The following is a 24,207-nucleotide window of genomic DNA, read 5'->3' as shown; positions in this document are numbered from 1 at the left end:
TCAGTCTGTGGGCCGAACCAGCTAGGGCAACACTCAATTTTTTAAAAAGTTACTTTTTTGTATGTTGAAAGTTTTAGTACCATATAAATTGACAAATTGTGTTGGAGTCCTGTGATGCGTAAAATATAACAATATGTTTATGATTTCTCTTTAGGAATTTTTCAAATAGAAACTAATTGCAAAGTTTCCGGTTGACCAGCATTCATAGGGTAAGATTAATATTCTGAATTGTGAACACATGGTAAAGATAATTACTATTACATTGGTAGCTTGGGGCGAACAAATAATGAATACTTAGTATGTAAAAAATATAACTATTTTTATAGATGGCATGAGTAAAATCCTGATGTTTTTAAACCAGTTAAACAGAAAATTAAATCTATATGCAGTTTGGTAAAATGTTATCTTACTGTGCTTTGTCAATTTTGTATATAGGAAAGCGTGTGTGTGTGTGTGTGTGTGTGTGTGTGTGTGTGTGTGTGTGTGAGAGAGAGAGAGAGAGGGGAGAGATTTTTCATTTTTAACATTAAAAATCTAAAGAATATAATGTCTCCATTAGACTGCATGACTCCATGTCTGTATTTTTCAGACTTTTGTTTAAGGTGGTATTTTTAACGCATAGAATTGGTTTGCCAGGTTTTCATAAGTAATAGATGGCCATGCTTTCTGAGAGTAGGCAAGTCAGAAATAAATAAGTCCTGTGTTCTGTTGCTTCCTGCAAACATCATTCTTCTTTTATAGTTATAGAAGATTAATCTTAGATTAGCTCTGTGGCAGAGCTTTTGACTTTGATTTATGCACTGTATGAAATAGCATGACTTTCTAGTGTGAGTACAACATATGTCTTAAAAGTGTGTCACCCTGCCCTGACCAGTTTGGCTCAGTGGATAGAGCATCGGCCTGTGGACTGAAGGGTCCTGGGTTCGATTCCGGTCAAGGGAATGTACCTTGGTTGCAGGCACATCCCCAGTGGGGGGTGTGCAGGAGGCAGCTTATCGATGTTTCTCTCTCATCGATGTTTCTAACTCTCTATCCCTCTCCCTTCCTCTCTGCAAAAAATCAATAAAATATATTTTTTTTAAAAAAGTGTGTCACCCTGAGCGTAGAGTCGAGGGGGAGCAGTGGTGAGCACATTGGGTCTGTTCCCTGGCTTTCTGAACACCCTTCTTTTTATAGATGAAGATGCAGATCCGCTGACTTTTTGAATATAGCTGCATTTCCCTGCTGATTCATTGATTTGACTCTAAATTTTTAAAAGCTCATATCAACTCTTCCTGCACGTATGGCTCTTTGGTGGCTTTTCCGTCACTCCTGAACTGTGCATTATCCAAACTCTTTACCTTGGCTGCAGGCCCTCTGCCACTCATCTTCTTTCCACAGGCTGCTGCCATGCCAGCCGCGGGGCCTCCTTTCTGATCCTCACACACCCTGAGCTTCTTACTCCTTCGTGGAATGACCCTCACCCTCCTCAGCATCATCACGTCTGGCTCCATTTAGATCTGTGATCTGTGCTTTAATGGCAGTCCCTCAAAGGAGGCCTTCCCTGACCCTCCAACCTAACGTAGCTTTAGAGTCTTCATAGTGTTTCTGACTTTGTGCTATCTACTTGGTTATTGTCTCTTTCTTTACTACCCAGTAAGGTCAGTCAGAGCAGGGTCTTGTCTATCTGACATACCTGTATTTCCCCGACCACTTAGAACTCCCCCTGGCACATAGTAGGCATTGTAAATATTTGTTACATGAACAGATTAATGTTCTGACCCCTCTCTGACAAGTGTTGTTGTTCAGTTATGTTTCACGCAGTCTCTTGGGTTGTTTGGTTTGTATGGAACCAAATGTAGGACTGTTTGGGTTTAGCTTTCATCGTACCCATTTTGGCATAGAAGTGACGCTATAAGATGGGGTGCTTTCAGCTATGCATGTTTTCCCTCCACAATCCTATATAATAAAAGGGTAATATGCAAATCAACTGAATGGCGGAACAACTGGTCACTCTGATGCACACTGACCACCAGGGGGCAGACGCTCAATGCAGGATTTGCCCCAGCCCACATGCCCCCATCGCCCAATCGGGGCCTGCAGGCCAATCTCTCGGTCCCTGCCCCCAGGAGGCAGGCTCCGATCACCTGATGGTGCTCAGGGAACTGACAGTGGGTGGTGGTGGACACGGGTGGCACCAGGCCAAGGCCCCCACCCTACCAGTTGCCCCCAACATAGAGGGCAACCAGAGGCGGGGCTGGCGAGCCGGCTGCAAAAGCCAACCTCTTGGTATCTCCCCCTGTCCGGCAGGCTCCGATCGCCCAATGGTGGAGGGGACCCTGGGGTGGGTGGCAGTGGGGGGTTGGGCTGGCATCCGGGGAAGAAGGCCCTGATTGCAGGCCAGGCCTAGGGACCATACCCGTGCATGAATTTCGTGCGCTGGGCCTCTAGTAGGAATATAAATCCTGTGAAAGCAGAACAAGGCCTCGTATCTCCTTGGTATCCTAAGTTCTAGCCTCCATAATTGAGTGCATGTAAATGTTAACTTTAGAGAAAGGTTTAAGATGAGTCACTCATATTTTTAAGAATTTCAAGAATACACTGGTTTGTCTGCTCCAAAGTTAAAAAAGAAGATCTCATTTTGAATTATAGTTGAAAAATTATAGCATAGAATTGTTCTGGACTATATTTGCAGCTTCATGTTCCAAAGCCCTGTTTTATTTTTATTAGAAAGGTCTATTATTAATTAGGCTACATGTCCAGAATCAGTACTGCTAACCATCCAATTCTTTTCAAATTAAGAAACTTGGCCCTACGCTCATGTTTTACCCTTTGACCCTAGAGAAGCCACTTGAACATCTCTGAACTTTCATTTCCTTATTTGTAAAGACTTGGACTTTGCAAATCTCTCTGGTTTCTTCCTGGAGTATATAGTCCATATGATTCTGCTCTTGTGAAGGTAGGTCACCTATGGAAGAATTAGGAGAAGCGAATGGAATGATGATCTCTGCTTTCAGCCAGTCATTTGAAAGGAGAGCATGTATGATTCACAAGAAACTGCAGAGGCACTGAGTTTGGCTCTATTTTATGGCTTTCTTACTGTGAGGTGGAGATGGATGTCAGGGAGACATTTTTGTAAACAATGAAGTTGGTGGAGAAGGGCTTGAAGATACACATTCTAAGAATTATGCAGCCACTGGCGGCATATGCTCAACAAATAATATTATAATCATGTGGCTGCAACTTCTTTAAATATGTTCTAGTTAATTTGGTAGTTCACTAAAAACATCCAAGAATTAAGAGGGTTTTTCCTCTGAGATAATCACCATCTAAATTAAATACATGATGGGATGGGAGGGCAATCTGGCTTTGACATCTGTCACCCTGTTGATGGCCAGGGTTGATTCAGCTGATCTGGCTGGCTAGGCAGGTGTCCCCTTCCTTCCTCACTGGTCCACATTCATCCCTCCCAAAGTAGATGACCTTCCTCCCAGAGGAGAGGACTGGTCTTCAGTCAAGGGTAAATGAGTAGCTGCTAGAACCTCCAAACAAGCTGTGAAGGTCCATTTTTAGGAGAACATAGCGTAATCAAGCTTTCAAGACTCCAGACATTTAAATGAGGCACTGCACGCAGAAGTCAGTCTGCCTTTAAATTTTTTTAATTAATTAATACATGATTTATTTCATGACTGTGAGAAACAAGGATAAGTAAAGAATGTTCTGGAAACATCCTAAGTGCCCATCAGCAGACGAATGGATTAAAAAACTGTGATACATCTACACAATGGAATACTACGTTGCTGCTGTAAAAAAGAAGGAACTCTTACCATTTGCAACAGCATGCATGGGCCTGGAGAGCATTATACTAATCAAAATAAGCCAGTCAGAGAAAGATAACTATCACATGCTCTCACTCATATGTGGGATATAATGAACACATACTGATGAACAAAAATAGATCCAGAGACAAAGAAACACTGAACAGACCATCCAACCTCATAGAGAGGGTAGGGGGGTAAGAGATGAACCAAAGGACTTGTATGCATGCATATTAGCATAACCAATGGACACAGACATTGGGGTGGTGGGGGCTTGTCCTGGGGGGTTGTAGGGGCTGGGGTGGTCAATCAGGGAAAAAGGAGACAGATGCAGTACTTTAAATAATGCAAAAAAATAATTTTAAAAAAGAATGTTCCTTAAAACTCAGAGCAACTGAGCTTTTATTAGGATATCTAAGGTTGTTCCCGTGGTTTTAATTGCCGTATTCAGTAACTTTCTCCTGGGGCTTTAAATGATTAGGGTTAATCATATAAATCTTAATATTTAGAATAGTTTTATGATTGTTTCTTAGACCACTCTACTGCTTTGGGTAAGAGGTTGCAGAATGGTATCACACCTCTCTGTTCTCCTTTGGTTTCTCTGTGTTATTGGACTATGATGCCAGCTTCTCTCCTTGAAACTCTTTGGTTTTTGTGTTCCAGAAATACCACGCTTCTCCTTTATTTCATTGACCCTGCTTCTCTCTCCCCCTTTATTGTTCTGTGTCTGGTAGTCCTTCATCTGATATATTATCTAGGGGAGAAAAGTTCTGTTATTCACTCACTAAATTTACTCTCTCGAAGAGTTATTAATTCATTTCTATGACACTATCTACTACTTAAATACTCACGACTTCCTATGGGGGATCAAAGATGACTGCAAATATTTTGTGATTCTCCCATCAAGAGATAGACTCTCTGTTTCCCCTCCCTTTGGATCTGAGCTGACCCTGTTTCCTTTTTGAAGCAATCCAATGGGACAGAAATGGTGTAGGGTTCTAAGGCTGGACTAAAGAGAATTGTAGCTTCTGCATTCATGTGCTTGAAAGGTTCCTCCTTAGAACTGAGCCACCCTGCTATGAGGAAGCCTATCGGGCTGGGTGGAGGAGCGGCCAGGCCCCTGGTCACCAGCCTAAGCTGAGCTCCAGGCCAGCAGCCAGCCCAAGTGCCAGCTCTGTGATTGAGGCATTTTGGACCTTCCAGCCATCCCAGCATTGAAGCCAACACCATGTGAAACAGATTGCCTCATCATCCCACAGCATCAGGAGAATGATTTTGCTATTTTAGCTGCTGAGTTTTGGGATGGTTTGTTACATGGCAATTAAGAGCCAAAACAACAACTATACCTAGAAGTGCGGTGCTGTCATAACAAAACATCTGGCATGAGCTTTGAGACCAGATGGCAGTGAAGACCTGAAGGGCAGTAAGAAGGCTATTAAATGTTGGCTGGGCCCTCAGTGGGTGGCTCAGTTGGTTGGAGCATTACCCTGTACACCAAAAGGTTGCGGGTTTGATTCCCGATCAGTGCACATACCTAGGTTGTGGGTTCCATCCCCTGTTGAGGTGCGTGCAGGAGGCAGCTGATCAATGTTTCTCTCTCACATCAATATTTCTCTTTCTCCCTCCCTTCCTCTTTCTCTAAAAATCAATAAAAACATATCCTTTGGTAAGGATTTAAAAAAAATGTTTCCCGGAAGAACAGTGAGGAAACTTGCTATTGGAGAACATAAAATGATACCATTGTTTTATATAGTGGAGGAAAAATCAGCAAGACTGTCCCCTACATGGAAGATTGAAAATGAACCTAATGAATTGTGGTTCTAACTTGGGAGATTTTCCAGCAGAATATTGAAGTGCCAATTAGCTTATTTTTTTAACCACCTGTAATCAAAGTATTGCAGAGATGAATTTAAAAAGAGACTATTCAGATTTTAAGTTGACTTTAGAGGAAATATTTCCAGATGATAATTTTCTAGGGTGATAAATAAAACTGTTTCCCATGGACCAGCTTCCTTACCCAGTAAAAGGTACTGTGAGTAAAGAAATCACCTCAGGTCTAAAGATTAGGTCCAGAACACTACTGCCATAAAACTTGGTCTCGGGATAAAAATAAAAGCCAGGGCATAGCTGTAAGACCTAGTATTAAGATTTCAAAAGATTTAAGGCAGCACCTCCTAGATCTTTTCAGCTAGATGTAAGGGTCTCTAAGAAACTTAAGGACATTGTCTCATAGTATTGAGGACCTGATTTAGGTGACACGATCCTGGATTTGAAGCCTGAACTTGATGCCGTAGTGGGCTAAAACTTTGGGGGGCAGGGACTTGGGGAGAGGGTGAGCAGGCCTTGTATGCATGGGAATGTAAGTTTGTGGACAGAGAATGGACTGTGGTGGTTAAACACGGCTGCAATTCCTTGGCACTCTTCCCATTGAAAGGTGTTCGCTTCCTCTCTCCTCGAATCAGGGCTGGCCGTGTAACTCCTTTGGCCACTAGAATGTGTTGCATGTGACACTGTAGCTTCCAGGGCTCTGCCATAACAGACCTGCAGCTTTCACCTGTGTGTTTGGAGTGCAACTGTGTGAGGACACGCAAACGGCCACGTGAAGCCTCACATGAGGGAACTGCCAGCCAGCAGTAGCACCAGCTCCCCGCCTGATGAATGAGGACATTTGCATCTTCCAGCTTCCTTTGTGCCAGCCAACACCATGAAGCAGAGAACCACCCACAGAATCACGAGAAATAAAACCTTTTTTTTTTTTTAAGGCTTTAAGGTTTGGAATACGCAAAATAGCCAGCCAACATCCTTCCCATCTGTATGCGATGAGTTGCAGCCTCTCTCCGCAAAGGCTGTAGAGAGAGACACCCTTCCTAAACATCTGAACATACTGTTTTCTGCCTTCTGCATTTTTGTAGGGTCAGTTCTTTAATGTACAAATATTTATGGTGCACTGTGTGCTAGAAACTGTGGAAGGCACTACAATAGCATAGGACCAAAATCTGAATCTACTTGACTCCTGCTTCTCTATTTGGTGTTGGCCAGTGGTATGAATTTTCATTTACAGTGACTAGTTCATTCTTTGCTTTCTTTTCAAATACATTAAACATTTCCCTTATTATTTCTGGCCCACATGGTTGAAATAGCCTCCTTGTTTCTAATTCCTCCTCCTCCAACCGTCCTGCAAATCTCGAGTCAGTGACTCGCTATTTCCCTGCCTCACATAGCTGAGCCTCTGAGGCTCATGGGGGAGATGGTAGCTGTGCTTTAACAGTCTGTGGCGGTGAGGAGGAGGTACCCTAGACATCTAGGGAAACGTCCAGAAGACTTAAAAGGTAGGCACTTTTCCCAGATATTTTATTGCCAGTCTTTCTGGTGGGCTTTCTCCTCCTCCAAAGATTTAGAAATAGTAGTAATAATAATAATTTTGGCCTTACCTGGACCACTTGAATTGCTCCATGGGAGTGGGGCCTGGATTTAGGTTTCATTTTATTGTGCCCCAAGTGATTCTAATGTGAAGCCAAAATTGAGAACTGCTGTCATCGATTTGTGATACTTATAAATGGTCTCTGCACCAGCAGCAGCCACATTAGCTAGGAATTTGTTAGACATGCACATTCGTGGGGCCTGCTTCAGACCTAATGAACCAGAAACTCTGAGGGTAGGACCACTCACTTTGTGTTTTAATAAGCTCTCCAGTGCTTTTTGTGGATATTAAAAGGAGAGAAACACTTTACTAGATAAATCTTAGTTCCGTTCTAGGTCTCAAAAGCACAACTAAATTTGGGAAGGGTGTTTGTTATTTGAAAGTTGCTATACAGTATTGACATGATCTGAATCAAATGGTAAGGGATATAAACTGGCATACTGAGTGTCTTGCTAGTGATCATTTGGGTACTTCTCAGATCTCTAAAGAGTAGTTCAAGGTATTCTTTCTTTATTATTTTATTTTTCTATTACAGTTTGGATTCAACAGTATTTTGTATTACTTTCAAGTGTACAACAGAGCAGATAGACATTCATTTGGTTATAAAGTGTCTCCTTCAATAATTCAAGTGCCCACCTGGCACCATAGATAGCTTTACAGCATTGTTGACTCTATTCCCTATGCTTTCCCTTAAATCCCCAGGACTATTTTGTAACTCTTAGGGTCGCCAAAGGAGGTGTGCATGAGGCCAAAACACATAAAGAATTATGAATTTCTTAGGTCATCTGGAAAACAGATGGGCTGAGCCCCAAACGTGCCAGCACCCAGGAAAGGGGAGTCAGAGAGATTTTAAGGGATTCTAGGCGGACTTTTTCTCGGTAGGGAATTCTCTGGGCAGGCCCAGATCCTGGGCAATCCAAAGGGGAAAGTTACCTGTCTTAGTAAATGGAATGTGGTCTGAGCAAAAGGGCAAGTCCATTGCAAAATGATCTGAAGGTCATTTTCCTAGGGGAGGAGGTATGAATTCCATCAGTTGATGGACCTAACAGTAACTATCAGTTAGTGCTCCTTAAATCACATCACCTTTTTTCACCTTATCCCCCAAAACTCCTCTCAAGGGGTTATTTAAAATAAAGGAGCAAATTTATCAGGGATACTGATGCTTTGTTTCCCAGAGAGAGAACTCAAAGAGGTGAATTTAAATTTCAGTTAGCTGTATGATTGACCCAAGAAACATCTTGAAGTAGTACTAAACATTTTGAAGGGATATAAGACTTTTAAATCAATTTTCAGTGAGAGTAAAACGACAAAACCCCCATTTTGAATTGTTTAGCTATAGCCCTGCCTGGGGTCAGAGAACAGGGATCTTTGAAGTATCCGCCAGTTCTTAGCATACAATGACTCTAAATACCATCTGATCATCATTTGTTTATTTTGTCACTGGTTATTTTGGAAATGCTTTCAAAGTAAAGTAAGGACTAGTGGAAAGTAAAGATGCCTAACTTGAGTGTTGTTGTTCCAGTCTGAGAGACTTTGGGGTGAGATTGTCAAATGAAATTCATGTGCTTTGAAAAGTTTTTATGATTTTTTAATGAGGTTTGAAAGCTAAAGGAATGGGATTAGGACCATAAAATCCTTTACTCTTAACATTGTTTCTTTGAACTGATTTAGTGCATTTGTGTATTAGAAATAGAGATCTGATTTGGATTGAATCCTCATTGTTTGCAATAATACCGTCTGGAAAAAATTTCCTAGACACAGAAACGGTATTGCATTTTGTAATGACAAAGGACAGCCATGCTCTAGCTCTCCAGTTAAACACTTCAATGAGAAAAATTAACATCAGTTAATATATCGGAAGACTTGAGGCTTTTCATACATCATTACATTCAGATGTTATTTATTTATATATTTACTCTTAGATCAATGGAAAATGTTTAGTAGGGGAAAGTGTTAGCTGAGAAAGTAGATTATATAATCTGTGATTGGAGACATGGCAGAAAACTGTACATTTACATCCTTGTTTTTCAAAAGATTGTAGTAGAACCCAGTTACAGTGCAGATGTGGGGATAAACTGGTATCTTCATCAGTTGGGGCTGCTGTGACAAACTACTATATAAACTGGGTGGCTTAACAAACATGTATTTCTCACAGTTCTGGAGGCTAGAAAGTCCAAGTTCAAGATGCATTGTGTCTGATGAGAGCTCACGTCCTAGTTCATAGACAGCCACCTTCTTGCTCTGTCCTCATATGGTAGCACGGCAAGAGAGCTCACTAGGGTTCCTTTCATAGGCACACTACTCCCATTCAGGTGGGCTTCCCCTCAGGACCTAATCACCTCCCAGAGGCATCACCTCTACCACTATCACATTGAGGGCTACGTTTCTCACTTTCTCACGTGGTGGGGACACAAATATTCAGTCCATTGCAGTTGAAAAAGACAGTTAAATATTCAGCTTTTCCTTTAGCGTTTGAGAGAACCAAGACTGGCATAGTAAATGGATTGAATGAGACAGTGTGGTCTGGTGGACAAGGCTTGAGATTTGAGTCTGAGGACCGAGGTTCTTGTTTATATCTATTTCTTCCTGGTTTTGTCAACTGGGACATGGTAATGTCTTTGGGCCTGCCTTATTTTCTATGCTTATAAAATATGAAAAATAATATTTATCACAATATGAAAAATTATATTTATCTCAGTGGCTTATTGTAAGCATGACACAAATTAATATAAATGAAAGTTATTTGAAACTAGGAAACTAGATAGTAGATATCATTAATAATAGATTTTTATTTGCTCTTTTATTGACAAGGGACTCATCAAAGGAAATCTGCATTTGAGGAAAAGTTTATAATTCTTAAAAAGACAAAAGTTCTTTACAGATAATTTTCAGTTAGAATAAGTATGGTGAACCTGAAGTGAGTTATCATTCTCTGACAGACTGGTTACAGTAGTTTCTCACTATGATTATTTAAAAATATTACTATAGGTGGAGATTTGTATTTCTCTGCTTTCATAGAAATATTGTGTTTAAAGTAGAAAATGTATTTGCAATATTTTTTAAAAGCTGTATTGTATGCCAGAAATCTCATCATGGCTAAATAACATTTTGGAATGATGCACTAATTACTTTTCTGGCACATTACAGATGCAGTACAATGGGAGAATATGTAAAATGTTTCACACACCAAATGTCTTTATCATGCTTGCTGCACATAAATGCAGGTGTATATCGTATGCTGTAAGCCTTTGAAAAATGTGAATGAGAAAGTCATGGCCCGGTGGTGCTAACCATGAATGAGTATACAGCTCGTTTGTCATACACACTAACTGTGCTCTCTGGCCTGCAAAATAACTTGATACTGGTTAGTAATTACTAAGCAGGCTTTACACATACACTGGTAAATCCAAAGTAACTTTCAGATATGTCCAATTTTTTTTATCTTTGAAAAATGACAAGGAAGCAAGATTATTGCTAAAAAAATATCTGAAATACAGTTTGGGGTCAGTGAGTGGATTTCAGGTATTTAATAAACCATATTAAATGAGGATCATATCTTCAGGGCAAATATCAAATGTATACTAACCTTCCCAGCAACATTCAGAGGTTATATAGACACTAAAATTTTTCGCACCAAATTTAAAAATTTTTTGTTTTAGAATGTTGTCACATTTCAAATTCATTAATGCATATGTAATTTAAACTATTGCAAATGATTATTTGAAGAAGATACTAAGAATGGCTTTTATTAATCCTCAAAGGTAAAAAAATGAATATAAAAGGGTAACTACATTTAATAAATATCATAATTTCAGAGAAATTTAGCCCTATGTCTGAGCTGTGTCTTAAAAAGTTATTTACGCCGAAACCGGTTTGGCTCAGTGGATAGAGCGTCGGCCTGCGGACTGAAAGGTCCCAGGTTCGATTCCCGTCAAGGGCATGTACCTGGGTTGTGGGCACATCCCCAGTAGGAGATGTGCAGAAGGCAGCTGATCGATGTTTCTCTCTCATCGATGTTTCTAACTCTCTATCTCTCTCCCTTCCTCTCTGTAAAAAATCAATAAAATATATTTTTTAAAAAAGTTATTTACTTGTGACTATTTCTAATGAAATCAGTAGGCTAATTTTTAAGAGTGTTGAGTCTTCTCATTTGGACAGATGTGTGGTTTTAAATCAGTGCAGAAATTACAAGGTCTGACAGGACAGCTGATAAATGCAAGCAAGACCAACTGTATGAGGACTAAGTGAGGGAAACTAACATTTGTAGATTGGTTGGGAAAAGCTAAGTGTTAAAAATGTACTGTAGACATGGGATTTTAAATCTATTATGCCTAAATTTCTGTAGAAAATTTTCTGTCATTTAAGGGAGTTCGGGGAGTGAGTATGATCTAATCTGTGAGTGAGATTCTGTTTATATAGCTTTGCCAAGATGTGCCACAGTGTGGAAAGTGAACTGATTTATGAAAATTTACTTCTAATATTAAATTTTTTATGGAGAAGTTCTGTGAATACAGTATCTCAATTTTTTTAAGTAATTGCAGCTATTTCAAGATATCTGTGCTTTCTCATAGAATGAAGACAAACACAGAGATGGTGTTTCTAAGAAATTTTAAAAGGTGTAGGCCTCCTGATTGAAGCATTGTCAAATTATTGGAATCATTTTTTTATTGTTGTAAGTATAAATATTTGAAATACGTTATTTTGGTCAATGTTGGCTTGTGTTCTTTGTCGTATTCATTCTCTGTCAAATACCATTGTCATTGTTAGAGCTGTTTAAGTTTATCTTCTCCTGCAACTTCAGTTGCATACTTGGATTAATTTAACTCGGGACCCTTTAGAAAACAAAGTCACAACCTTTGAGCTAGAAAAGCCCTTAGAGATGCTCTGGTTCATACTGTTCATCCATTACAAGGAATTCCTTTGTGGTATCTCTAACAGATGAAATAGGTTCTCCACCCCTCATCTAGACCCTGGTAGGGAGAAGGGCTGAACTGTTTTACACAATTCCCAGTTCTATGGATGTTCCACTACAAATTGAATCAAAATATGACTTTCTGAAATGGCACCCACCTAGTTATGCTTCTAGAGGAAATCCACTTATTCTTTCATCAAATAGTCATGCAAAAATCTGAAAAAATTATCAGGTTTCCCTACTCATTTTTGTTGTTTTATTTTTCAATTATAGTTTACATACAATATTATTTTGGTTTCAGGTGTACAGCATAGTGGTTAGTCATGTACTTTATAAAGTGATCCCCCTGATATTTCCAGTACCCACCTGAAAACATATTTAGTTATTACAATATTATTGACTATATTTCCTATGCTGTACTTGACATCCCCATGACTATTTTGTAACTACCAATTTGTACTTCTTAATCCCTTTACCTTTTTTACCCAGTTCCCCAGTCCCCCTCCTGTCTGGCAGCCATCAGTCTGTTCTCTGTATCTATAAGCCTGTTTCTGTTTTGTTTATTTATTTTTGTTCTTTACATTCCAGTGTAAATGAAATCATATGGTATTTGATTGGGCATTTCCTGATACCTTGTCTTTCATATCACAAATTCTGTCCTCTGCTTCATCTAATCTGCTATTGATTTCTTCTAGTGTATTCTTCATTTCTGGTTCTTTTTTTTTTCTTTTTTCTACTGAAATAGAAACAAAACATCTTTACAGGACCTCGAATCAGATTGCTATAGAGATAGGGAAGGGATTCCTCCACGGAAAGAATTCTTCTCCATTTAAAAAACAGAGTGAAAGGTGACAGAGTGTCAGGAACCTAAAAATGCTATATTTTAGAAACCGAAAAAAATAGTCAAGAAAGTTGCCTCTGCAAAATAAAACCCAGACCTCCTGCTTATGAGGCTAACCTGGAAGCTGGATCACCTTACGAAGCAAATAAGTGTTCTCTTCTCAAATGTATTTTGCAGAAAATTGTCATTATACTTTAGGCAATTATTTTTGGTGTTAATCTTCACCCGAGGATATTTTTTCATTGTTTTTTAGAGTGAATAGAAGGGAGGGGGATTGACACAGAGAGAGAAACATCAATGTGAGAGCACAACATTGATTGGCTGCCTCCTGCATAGCCTCTACCAGAGGTTGATCCCAGAACCCCAGCATGTGCCCTGGACTGGGAATCGAACTGGCAACCTCCTGGTAACCAACTGAGCACACCATCCAGAGCAGCAAAATTTTTTATTACATAGTAATGTCTCTGGGAGGGATGAGCATTAAGTTGAGAATTTACCAAACAGCTTCTTAAGAAATGACAAAGGTGGAAACTGGAAGATGATGGGTCAAGGTATGCCTATCTTGCCGTCTACTTAGGATTACCCTCACCTCAGATAGGACTGATCTTAAATAACCATTGGCAGCATTTCAGAGCTTTCTCACATTCTTTTTGTTTTTGTTTTTTTCTTTTTCCCTTTTCTCCCTTACCTACTCCTCTTCCTCTATTCCAGCTGCACTTAGATGTTTTTGCATAATGCAATTGAAGGCATGGAGTTTGGGTTGGTGGGGGGCTTCAGGCCACAGAAAGATAACCATTAACTGGGTGGTTTTGGCAAGTAACCACTATTTGCCTCGGTGTCCTCACCAATAAAATGGAGATCTCTATTTTCTTTTTAAATTTTTATTTATTGATTGGATTTTAGAGAGAGAGAGAGAAGGAAGAGAGAGACAGGCGGACAAACATTGATTTGTTGTTCCACTTGTTGATACATTCATTCATTGGGTGTTTCTTGTATCTGCCCTGACTGGGAATTGGACCCTCAACCTTGGCATTTCGAGACAATGCTCTAACCAACTGAGCTATCGGGGCAGGGTGAGATATCTATTTCTTAATGTAGCTCTAAGACTAAACAAGCTGATTTAACACAATGAATGGAATACATTAGGTGCTCAATAAGGTCTTGTTCTCTTCTTTACCCTTTCTTTTTCTCTGCTGACTTCCCTGCTTCCCTTCCTCTTTCCAGTGTCCAAAGATCTAGCAAACAAATGATCATTCCTCTGGGATGATATCATAGCACATCACTGAAATTCAGTTTCACTGGGGCAAAGCCATAGACAAACAACCAGCATTAACGTTGCTTCTCCACTTTGAGAGGACTTTGAGGGACTAGAGTTCCTGACCACCTTGCTGAGAGCCATGACTGTGGGATCTGTGGATCAGGGAGCAGTTTCCCAGGTGAACAGTGCCGGGAGCCAATCACAACCCCAAATTGAGGTGTTCCCGTCAGATGGAATCGTCCCCTTATCTGGTCTTCCAGTCCTGGGGGACAGGAAAAGAGGAAAGGTTTTCAGGCTGACCCAACAAAGTGTTAGAGAAAGACTGATTTCATTAATATTAGTAATGATTTTTTTTATGAAGTAGATTATAAGTTCACTGTTTGTGAGCATGCACTTTCTCAACACTGATCAAGAATAGGGAAGTTTTTGAATAAGCGAACTAAGGTGATAACAACCACAGATATCCAGAGAGCAGCCTTCTGTAAATCTTTGAACTTTTGTAGCCAAAATCTAATAATTTGTGCTGAATAAGCGTTCTTGAGCACCTAGCATAATCCAGAAGACAATCTGCACCTAAAGCACCATAGCCTAGCCTTCACTCTCCTCCCTGGGACAGGAAATAGAAATGTATAAATCAAAGGCAAGCTATAAAGGAAAATATGCCAGTTTTAGTTACTGATTTCTTTTTTTTGTTGTTTTTTGGGGTTTTTTTTTATTTGTTTTTGAAGAGTGTAAGTTTCGATGTCTATATGTTTGCTTTTATTATTTTTATCAATCTATTGCAAGTTTTTGATGTAAACAAAGCTCTTACTTTAAAAGAATAACCAAACTGATTAAGCTGCCTCAAAAGGCAGCTTTTCAGCACAGTGGTCTAATTTGCAGTCTTTGAGGCCAACTTAATAGTGACGGCAAAGACACTTTTATAGCTGAATCCCAAATTTAGGAAATAGCCTTTATATTTTCAAGATGAAATGATCTTACTGTTAGTTTTGGAACACAACATAACTTAGACAACTGCTGAAATCATTTACTGCTGTGATTTGGAGTATGAACCTGGGAATCATACCCTCTTTAAATTATCCATCACACCTATTAAAATCAGCTTCCTATTGATCTGTGTGTGTTTCATATTCAAATAAAATGCTTTCATATTTAAATATCACTGCAGCTGTATATACAACAGTTTTATTGAAGCCATGAATGCTTTAATTATGACTTTTGTTTCATTTCACTGAGGAAAAAGCCAAAGCATTTTTACAACAATGTATCAGTGAAATGCAAAATCAAATACCAGTCCAAAAGCTTTGTGGATCTGAGCCCTAGTTGGTTTGGTTCAGTGGATAGAGTGTCGGCCTGCAGACTGAAAGGTCCCAGTCAAGGGTATGTACCTTGGATGCAGGCTTGATCCTTGGCCCTGGTTGGGGCATGTGCAGGAGACAACCAATGTCTCTCTCTATCTCTTCCCCTCCCTCCCACTCTCTGAATATCAATGGAAGGCTATCCTTGGGTGAGAATTAACAACAACAACAAAAAGCATTGCTGTTAGGATTTGTTTGGGGAAAAAAAAAAAAAGGTTTGTGGATTTGAAATGTTTTGGAGAAATGCGTGGAAATTTTAGGTATTTCCTAGTTTTTTTGTTTTATTTATTACTAGAGGCCTGGTGCACAGATTCATGCACATTGAAAGGAGATTAATTAGAAGAAATATTGTAGAGGCCGGGAGGGACCATGGGAGGTTGGCTCCAGGGCATGTCTGGCCTGTCTCGCCCAGTCCTGATCGGCAGGATCCCAGCAGCAGGCTAACCTACCGGTCGGAGCGTCTGCCCCCTGGTGGTCAGTGTGGATCATAGTGACCAGTCAAAAGGTTGGACACTTAGCATATTAGGCTTTTATATATATGGATAGCATATGTTACTCCTGTTTGTTTTTCCTTTTTATTGAATTTATTGGTTAACAAAATTATACAGGCTTCCGTTGCACAATTCCACAACACATTATCTGTACATTGTATCGTGTGTTCACCACCCCAAGTCAAGTCTCCTTCCAACACCGTTAATCCCCCTGGCATCACCACACTCTTGTCCATATCCATGAGTTTTTTCTCTATTTGTTTTTTCCCTCAATCTCTCCATCCCCCCCCCCCCACATAGCCCCTCAAGCCAACCACTCCCCTGCTGTCTATGAATCTATTTCTGTTTTGCTTGTTAGTTCACTTTGTTCATTAGATTCCATATATGAGTGAAAGCATATGGTATCTCTCTTTCTCTGACTGGTTCTTTTTTATGGTTTCTAGGTCCTTTTGTATGTTTTCTATCTCTTTATTATGGTTCTCACTGAGTTCATTCATTTTCCCCTAAGTTTCTTGAGCAACCGTACAGCCATTGTTTTGAATTCTATATGTGGTAGATTGCTTGCTTCCATTTCATTTAGTTCTTTTCTGGAGCTTTCTCATGTTCTTTCATTTGGGGCATGTTTCTTTGGCTCCCCATTTTGGCTGTCTCTCTGTATTTGTTTCTATGTATTACGTAGATCTGCTATGCCTCCCAGTCTTGGTATGATGGCCTTATTTAATAGGTATTCTCTGGGCCTTGGTGACACAATCTCCCTTGTCACCTGAGCTTGGTGCTTCAGGAATGTCTCTTGTTTGGCTTACGTGAGCCTTCCTGTTGTAGTGGAATCTTGAGTGCTATTGGCCTATCTTGATGGTGTTGATTCTCAGTCTAGCTGACTGTGAGGATCGATCTTGACCATATTGTACAAGTTGGTGTCTGGGGGCTGATGCCACAAAGCAGAATTCACCCCAGCTGGATCTGGTGCCTGCTGACCTTCTCCCTTTGGTTGTGCCACTTATGGACTAATTTGGTCATGCTCTGAAGTGGCCTGAAGCCTGTTGCCTGGTTTGTTGGTTCTGGGGCCTCTTGTGAGGGACTCTAGTGCAGATCAGTGTCAGGCGCTGCCTGTGCCCAGCCCTGGGTTACCATTTTGGAGCTCCAAAGCAATCCAGTTTGTGGCTGCCTCTGCGGGGCCTGGGTATGTGGTAGGGGCCAAGCTGTGTTTTATTTAAGCCTGGCTTCTACCAGCACCAAGCCTGGGGGCAGGTGAGCAAAGGCCCAAGGCACCCAACACACACCTCTGTCTCCTGGTTGCCTACCAGGCTCAGTCACTGAAAATGCCTCTGGTGGTACGCGAGCTGTGCCAGGTAGGTTCTTAGTGAATCACCAGGTAGGGACAAGTAGGATTCATCGGGTTTCTAGGTCTGAGGCCATTCAACAAAAGCCTCAGTGTACACCCCGGCCAACCACCACCTGCCTGGGAGCAGCAGATCTGTGTGATGGGGCGGGGTCTCAGGGACTCGTCAGGGTGAGGCCAGCAGAATTCATCAGATGAACACAGACCAAGATAACGGGTGTGTGGAGGGAGGGCACAACACAGGGACGGTGGTGGCTCTGGTCAGCATGTGAGGGAAACATGGCCCTTGCCCTAGAGTCACACAACTCCATCCTTCCCTGTTGTCTTTTCCACCCCTCAAATGTGCTCAGATCTCCTTGAGAGGTCCCCAAAGAAGTCTGCACTGCTGCCAGGCTGGCCACAGCCAGCCAGCTCCTATGCAGGGCATGAGCTCAGCAGTGTAGAGCCACAGGAAGTCAGGTGGGTGAGGCTAGTGCACTCCCCAGGCTGACACAGCATGGAGAACAGTGGACCCAGGAAAGATGGTGTCAGTGGATGGTGTCAGGAGGGATTTAGTACAGCTGCCTCTTCAGCTCTCTTCCCTAAGGCACACAACCCAGTTTCCCCTTGAATGACTCCAGTCCTCTCTGATCTGCCTTCCTTCCATTGGAACCCACAGTGAGTGGCCATGAATGAGATTTTTTTCCTCTGGCTCTTTAAGAGCGTGCCTGGGTTTCTAGCAGACTCCTGTCTCTCTCTGGTGGTCGGAATCTCCACTGATTTTCACAGCCAAATGTTATTTGGGCTCCTCTTCCTGGCTCTGGTGCTCTGGGCTGGGGATCCCAATATGGGGTTGAGAACCCTTACTCCTACGGAAGGACCTTTGCAACTAAGAGATCCCTCCAGACTGTTATCTGCCACATGGGGGTGTGGGGACAGCCCTTTTCACATCTCCGCCCTTCCTACCAGTCCCTACTGCAAATCCTGGCTTCTTCTGTTAATCCTTGGTTATAAGACTTCTCTTCCACTAGATGATTGTTCTGTGATTTATTGTGATTCCGGTTCAGTCCTGGGAGGAGGTGAGCGTAGTTTCCATCTACTTCACTGCCATCATCTCAGCTGAATATCGTCAGTTACCTGTGTTTCTCTGTAGATAATGGTTTGCAGACAAGTAGCTCCTGACTTTTCTGTTGCCCAATTAATTTTTAACCTATGACTCAGGGTTGAATTCCAGATGTAATCTCACCAGGCAGGTACAGAATGACTGTTGCCCCTTTATCTGGGTTCATCTATCAATGTGGCACCAGATTATAATAATGTTGTAACTGTAGTTAGCATTAATATAGCACATAGCTATATTTATCATGATAGCTATCACACTATTAGCTAAAAGCATATATTCATGCCAACTAAAAACCCTAGGTATTTTTCACGTGATCATCCATCAGTATGTTCTACCATCCTGCCTGCTACCATGTTTATGGCATTTGGGGGTCTACGTGCAGGACTTTCTGTTTGTCTCATGTACTCCTCTTGGTTTTGGTTTTTGTCTTGTACTGACAAACAATTATGGTTAACTGAAGTTGGATGAGGCAGAGTGAGAGGAGCTGAGAGTTAGAATTAGACCCACTAAACTAAAGGAGGGAAGGGTGACAAGTTGTATAATCAAGATCCAAGTCCTAAGAGGAAGTCGAAACCATATAATATGATGTTCAGAGAGGATGCAGGGAGAAAGTGGTGCTCCAGTCCAGCAGTTAAAATCAGGTGTCATGGGTGCCCTAACAAGTGGGAAAGCAAGAAGGTATAGGGCTCAGGATCAGATGATAAGGAGTATGCTGGAGCTGACCGGCAAAAGAGAACACACTGATTAACAGGTAGCAGAGCATCTGTAATGGAATTCTGGGGTTCGAGGCAGGATGCCGGTCTCTAGAAGGGGGATTAATGAGCCAAAAAAGGCTACCTTGGGGGTGCTACCAGTACTAGGATATCTAGAAAGAGAAACTCAGACCTAGGAAAGATGCTAAGACTTCAGATTCAAGAAAGTACAAGAGAAGCCCATGGACATAGGTTAGAACTGGACCCCCAGTAAAAGATAACCATGCCGCTGTGACGTTTTTTCCTTCTTTTTTCTTGCCAAATACATTATTAGGTTCAAAATGTCCTTTTATCTATCTTGCTCTGTGCCCTCTTATAGGAGGTCTGGATTTTACTAATTAACAATTTTTAAAATAAGTGATTTAAAAATATTTTTAAATGACTTAATGTTTTATGTAATGTCTCTTTCTGAACTTTGCATAAACCATTTATATAAGGAACATTGAGTACTTTTAAAGAGCCTGAAAAATCCACCTTGTTTTTCTGATAGCAAAAATAATTTAAGAATAGATTATGCCCTTAGACATTTATTCTATTAGTATTTTGCCATGGAAACGTTAAACATGAGAGTCTCTATAATAGAATATTGCTCTAACTGGATTTTTATTCCCAATCCTTTTTTAAGCCATTACTATTGTTTGTCAGCTTTTAAGTCCTCTAAGTTGGACATGAATTTTAGTTACATCTCAAGAGCTGGGGGTTTAGGGGAGCAAATGCATTAAATTACATTTTGTTTTGAACATAGAATTGGCAGATCCCTCTAGAATTTTCTGAAGGGCTAATTTTATAAGGCAGTGCTTGCTCAAAAGAGGTTCTTCTTAGTGACTGAAACACAACTCTTAGGCTAAAGTGAATGCTCCAGGCATGGGGGGTAGGGTGTGGAACAGAGTTTACTCAAACCGTTTTTGGGAGGGTGTAAAGTGTAGCTAGGAACAAGTAGCATAAGAACAAGTTGTCCCAGTGTTGATTGAAGAAAATCCGGTTTTTAATAGCTCAGCATGAAGTCAAAATGCAGGAGGAAATGAAATTGTTGCTTCACATCCTGCCCCAGTCGTTTATCACCAAACGGTGTCTCACCAAAGGCACTTTAAAGTGCACGTTCTCTAACGAAACCAGGTGCCTTCTATATCCCCTGATCAGTCCTGCCTTCAAGGGTTTGCCCCTGAAGTAAATCCTACTTAGGATATGTGTATATGAGCGTTAGAGTTAAATGCTTATTTTGGATACTTTTACCTCAGCCCCTTTTCTTTTATTTTTCTCTTCCAGTTTCTGTCCTCCTCCTCCAAGGGAAAGTCATGATCACACTAACGGAGCTAAAATGTTTAGCAGACGCCCAGTCATCTTATCACATCCTAAAACCCTGGTGGGACGTCTTCTGGTATTACATCACCCTGGTCATGCTGCTGGTGGCCGTGCTGGCGGGCGCGCTGCAGCTGACGCAGAGCCGGGTTCTGTGCTGTCTTCCGTGTAAGGTGGAATTCGACAATCACTGCTCCGTGCCTTGGCACCTCCTGAGAGCCAGCGTGAATGCGTCCTCCGACCTGGGGCCGCCGCTCCCGCTCCCCCTCCGAATCCAGAATGACCTCCACCGCCAGCAGTACTCCTACATCGACGCCGTCTGCTACGAGAAGCAGCTCCACTGGTTCGCAAAGTTCTTCCCCTACCTGGTGCTCTTGCACACGCTCATCTTCGCAGCCTGCAGCAACTTTTGGCTTCACTACCCCAGCACGAGTTCCCGGCTCGAGCACTTTGTGGCCATCCTGCACAAGTGCTTCGATTCTCCGTGGACCACCCGCGCCCTGTCGGAAACGGTGGCCGAGCAGTCAGTGAGGCCCCTGACGCTCTCCAAGTCCAAGGTTCTGCTTTCATCCTCAGGGTGTTCGGCTGATGTGGATGCCAATAAGCAGTCCCTGCCCTACCCGCAGCCCGGCATGGAGTCGGCTGGCATAGAAAGCCCGACTTCCAGTGTCCTGGACAAGAAGGAGGGCGAGCAGGCCAAAGCCATCTTCGAAAAAGTGAAAAGGTTCCGCATGCACGTGGAGCAGAAGGATATCATTTACAGAGTGTATCTGAAGCAGATAATAGTCAAAGTCATTTTGTTTGTCTTCATCATTAGTTACGTTCCGTATTTTTTAACCTACATCACTCTTGAAATTGACTGTTCAGTTGACGTGCAGGCTTTCACGGGATATAAGCGTTACCAGTGCGTCTACTCCTTGGCGGAAATATTTAAGGTCCTGGCTTCGTTCTATGTCATCCTGGTTATACTCTATGGCTTCACCTCCTCCTACAGCTTGTGGTGGATGCTGAGGAGCTCCCTCAAGCAATATTCCTTTGAGGCGTTGAGAGAAAAAAGCAACTACAGTGACATACCGGACGTCAAGAATGACTTTGCCTTCATCCTCCATCTGGCTGACCAGTATGATCCTCTGTATTCCAAACGCTTCTCCATATTCCTGTCGGAGGTCAGTGAGAACAAACTGAAGCAGATCAACCTCAATAACGAATGGACGGTGGAGAAACTGAAAAGCAAGCTGGTGAAAAATGCCCAGGACAAGGTGGAACTGCATCTCTTTATGCTAAACGGTCTTCCAGACAATGTTTTTGAGCTGACTGAAATCGAAGTGCTCAGCCTAGAGCTGATTCCTGAGGTCAAGCTGCCCTCCACCGTCTCCCAGCTGGTCAACCTCAAGGAGCTTCATGTGTACCATTCGTCGCTGGTGGTAGACCATCCTGCCCTGGCCTTTCTAGAGGAGAATTTAAAAGTTCTCCGCCTGAAATTTACTGAAATGGGGAAAATTCCACGCTGGGTATTTCACCTGAAGAATCTCAAGGAACTTTATCTGTCGGGCTGTGTTCTCCCGGAGCAGCTGAGTACCATGCAGTTGGAGGGCTTTCAGGACTTAAAAAACCTGCGGACCCTCTACCTGAAGAGCAGCCTGCCCCGGATCCCACAAGTCATTACAGACCTCCTGCCTTTCCTGCAGAAACTGTCCCTCAATAATGAGGGGAGCAAACTGGTTGTGTTGAACAACCTGAAAAAAATGGTCAACCTGAAAAGCCTAGAGCTGCTCAGCTGTGACCTTGAACGCATTCCACACTCCATTTTCAGCCTGAACAACCTGCATGAGTTAGACCTAAAAGAAAACAACCTCAAAACTGTGGAGGAGATCATCAGCTTCCAGCACCTCCAAAATCTCTCTTGCTTAAAATTGTGGCACAATAACATTGCTTATATTCCTGCCCAAATTGGGGCCTTATCTAATCTAGAGCAGCTGTCTTTGGACCATAATAATATTGAGAATCTACCCCTGCAGCTTTTTCTATGCACTAAACTACATTATTTGGATCTAAGCTATAACCACCTGACCTTCATTCCAGAAGAAATCCAATATTTGAGTAATTTGCAGTACTTTGCTGTGACCAACAACAATGTAAGTAAATTCATTCTTCTCTTTATTTAGTCATCGGAGTGTCTGCTGTTGCAGTGTGTAATGTAGATAGGGAAAATGGACATTAAATCATACTAAACATCCTCAGAGAACAGCCTGACCACCACTTACTAGACATGTGACCATGGACAAATCACCAAAACACTGAGCAGCAGTTTTTAAGCTAACTTGTAAGTTGTCAGGGAGATTTTATGAAAAACTATATGAGCACTCGGCACAGTTCCTGATATGTAGTAGTTGCTCAACATATGTTTTCTTTATTCTCTTTTCCTATATTTTACAGAAACAGCACAGTTGAAGTATGTTAAACTAATTAGGTGTGACAGAACTTACTTTTCATTTTGGAAAGGTCTTAACTACTTAGAAAGTTTCCTAAAACTTTTCAGCTTTCCGTATCTGCCATAGGAGCAGAAATTTTTGGTAAACATACTGTGATCATGAGTTATTCATAAATCTTTTTTTGTGGTGCAGTACGACAGATTTGAAATCTACATGCATGTCTAGAAAGGCAATGCGAAATGAAAGGCCTGGTTCCATAATGCAACACTAGGGCTTCTTGGAAGCTTTTTCCAGCATCCATGCTTTACAAATGAACCATAATTTGCAACAGTAAAGCCAAGTTAAGGAAAACTTAACATCTCTGAAACAAGAAAAAACAAAATAAATGACTAGTTTCCTAGGTTAAAATGTGAAGGAGGAGGAAAAAGAAAAAAAAAAAATCATGCTAGCCAAAAGCAGCAAGAGAGTGATGGTAATGTCCAAAAGGAAAGAAGGCGGGGAGGGGAAAGGGGGGAGCCGGGGAAGCCTGTCTAGCTCAGGTCTGCCAAGAGAGGAAAGTGGTCTTCCTTGGAAATGGGAGCTATTTTCTTCTGTCCCACTCACAAATGTGTTATCTCTTAGACCTTTTATCATTCGTATTTTATGCTAAATATAGCTGTGAGGATGGTGTTGGCTAATAAATGTATTAATCACCTGGTATTATATTTGGAAACCACGGATTGTTAGAGGAATACCAGAAAGTCAGGGAATGAGGGCAAAATCCATGGCACAAAATTCATTCAAATTTTAATGAGGGCTCTGATTTTTACAACTCTTAAGACTTTACACATATGTAAAAGGCTAGAGCCGATTCTTAGATAAGAAATCTTCAGGTCGTAAAGGATAATGAGGTTTTAAAGCTCTTTTAGGCTTCATTTAGATTAATAGTGCACTTCAGGATCACCTGAAGGGCTTGTTAAAACATAGATTCCTGCGCTAGCCAGTTTGGCTCATGGATAGAGCGTCGGCCTGCAGACTGAAGGGTCCCAGGTTCGATTCCAGCCAAGGGCACATGCTTGGGTTGTGGGCTCAGTCCCCAGTAGGGGTTGTGCAGGAGGCAGCTGATCAATGATTCTCTCTCATCACTGATGTTTCTATCTCTCCCTCTTCCTTCCTCTCTGAAATCAATAAATAAATATATTTTTAAAAAATAGATTCCTGGGCCC

General features: G+C 41.5%; 1 protein-coding gene across 9 annotated transcripts in view; it reads left to right on the top strand.

Annotated features, from left to right (window-relative positions):
- The window catches only part of LRRC8B (leucine rich repeat containing 8 VRAC subunit B), an 86,209-nt gene that overhangs the window by 45,193 nt on the left and 16,809 nt on the right, over positions 1-24,207 (top strand). For 6 of the 9 annotated variants that reach the window (XM_059688906.1, XM_059688903.1, XM_059688905.1 and 3 more), the window contains 3 exons: positions 155-209; positions 11,790-11,890; positions 20,538-22,705. In XM_059688906.1, coding sequence (XP_059544889.1) covers positions 20,567-22,705 — 2,139 coding nt within the window. In that variant the 5' untranslated portion in view covers positions 155-209; positions 11,790-11,890; positions 20,538-20,566. The remainder of the gene's footprint in view (positions 1-154; positions 210-11,789; positions 11,891-20,537; positions 22,706-24,207) is intronic. The other 3 variants (XM_059688899.1, XM_059688901.1, XM_059688902.1) reach the window with 3 other exon arrangements.

The sequence above is a fragment of the Myotis daubentonii genome, chromosome 3 (genome assembly GCF_963259705.1).
Source record: "Myotis daubentonii chromosome 3, mMyoDau2.1, whole genome shotgun sequence".
Classification (NCBI taxonomy): domain Eukaryota; kingdom Metazoa; phylum Chordata; class Mammalia; order Chiroptera; family Vespertilionidae; genus Myotis; species Myotis daubentonii.
Note: the sequence above shows the minus strand (reverse complement) of the source record. Positions and strands in the feature narration are given on the sequence as shown.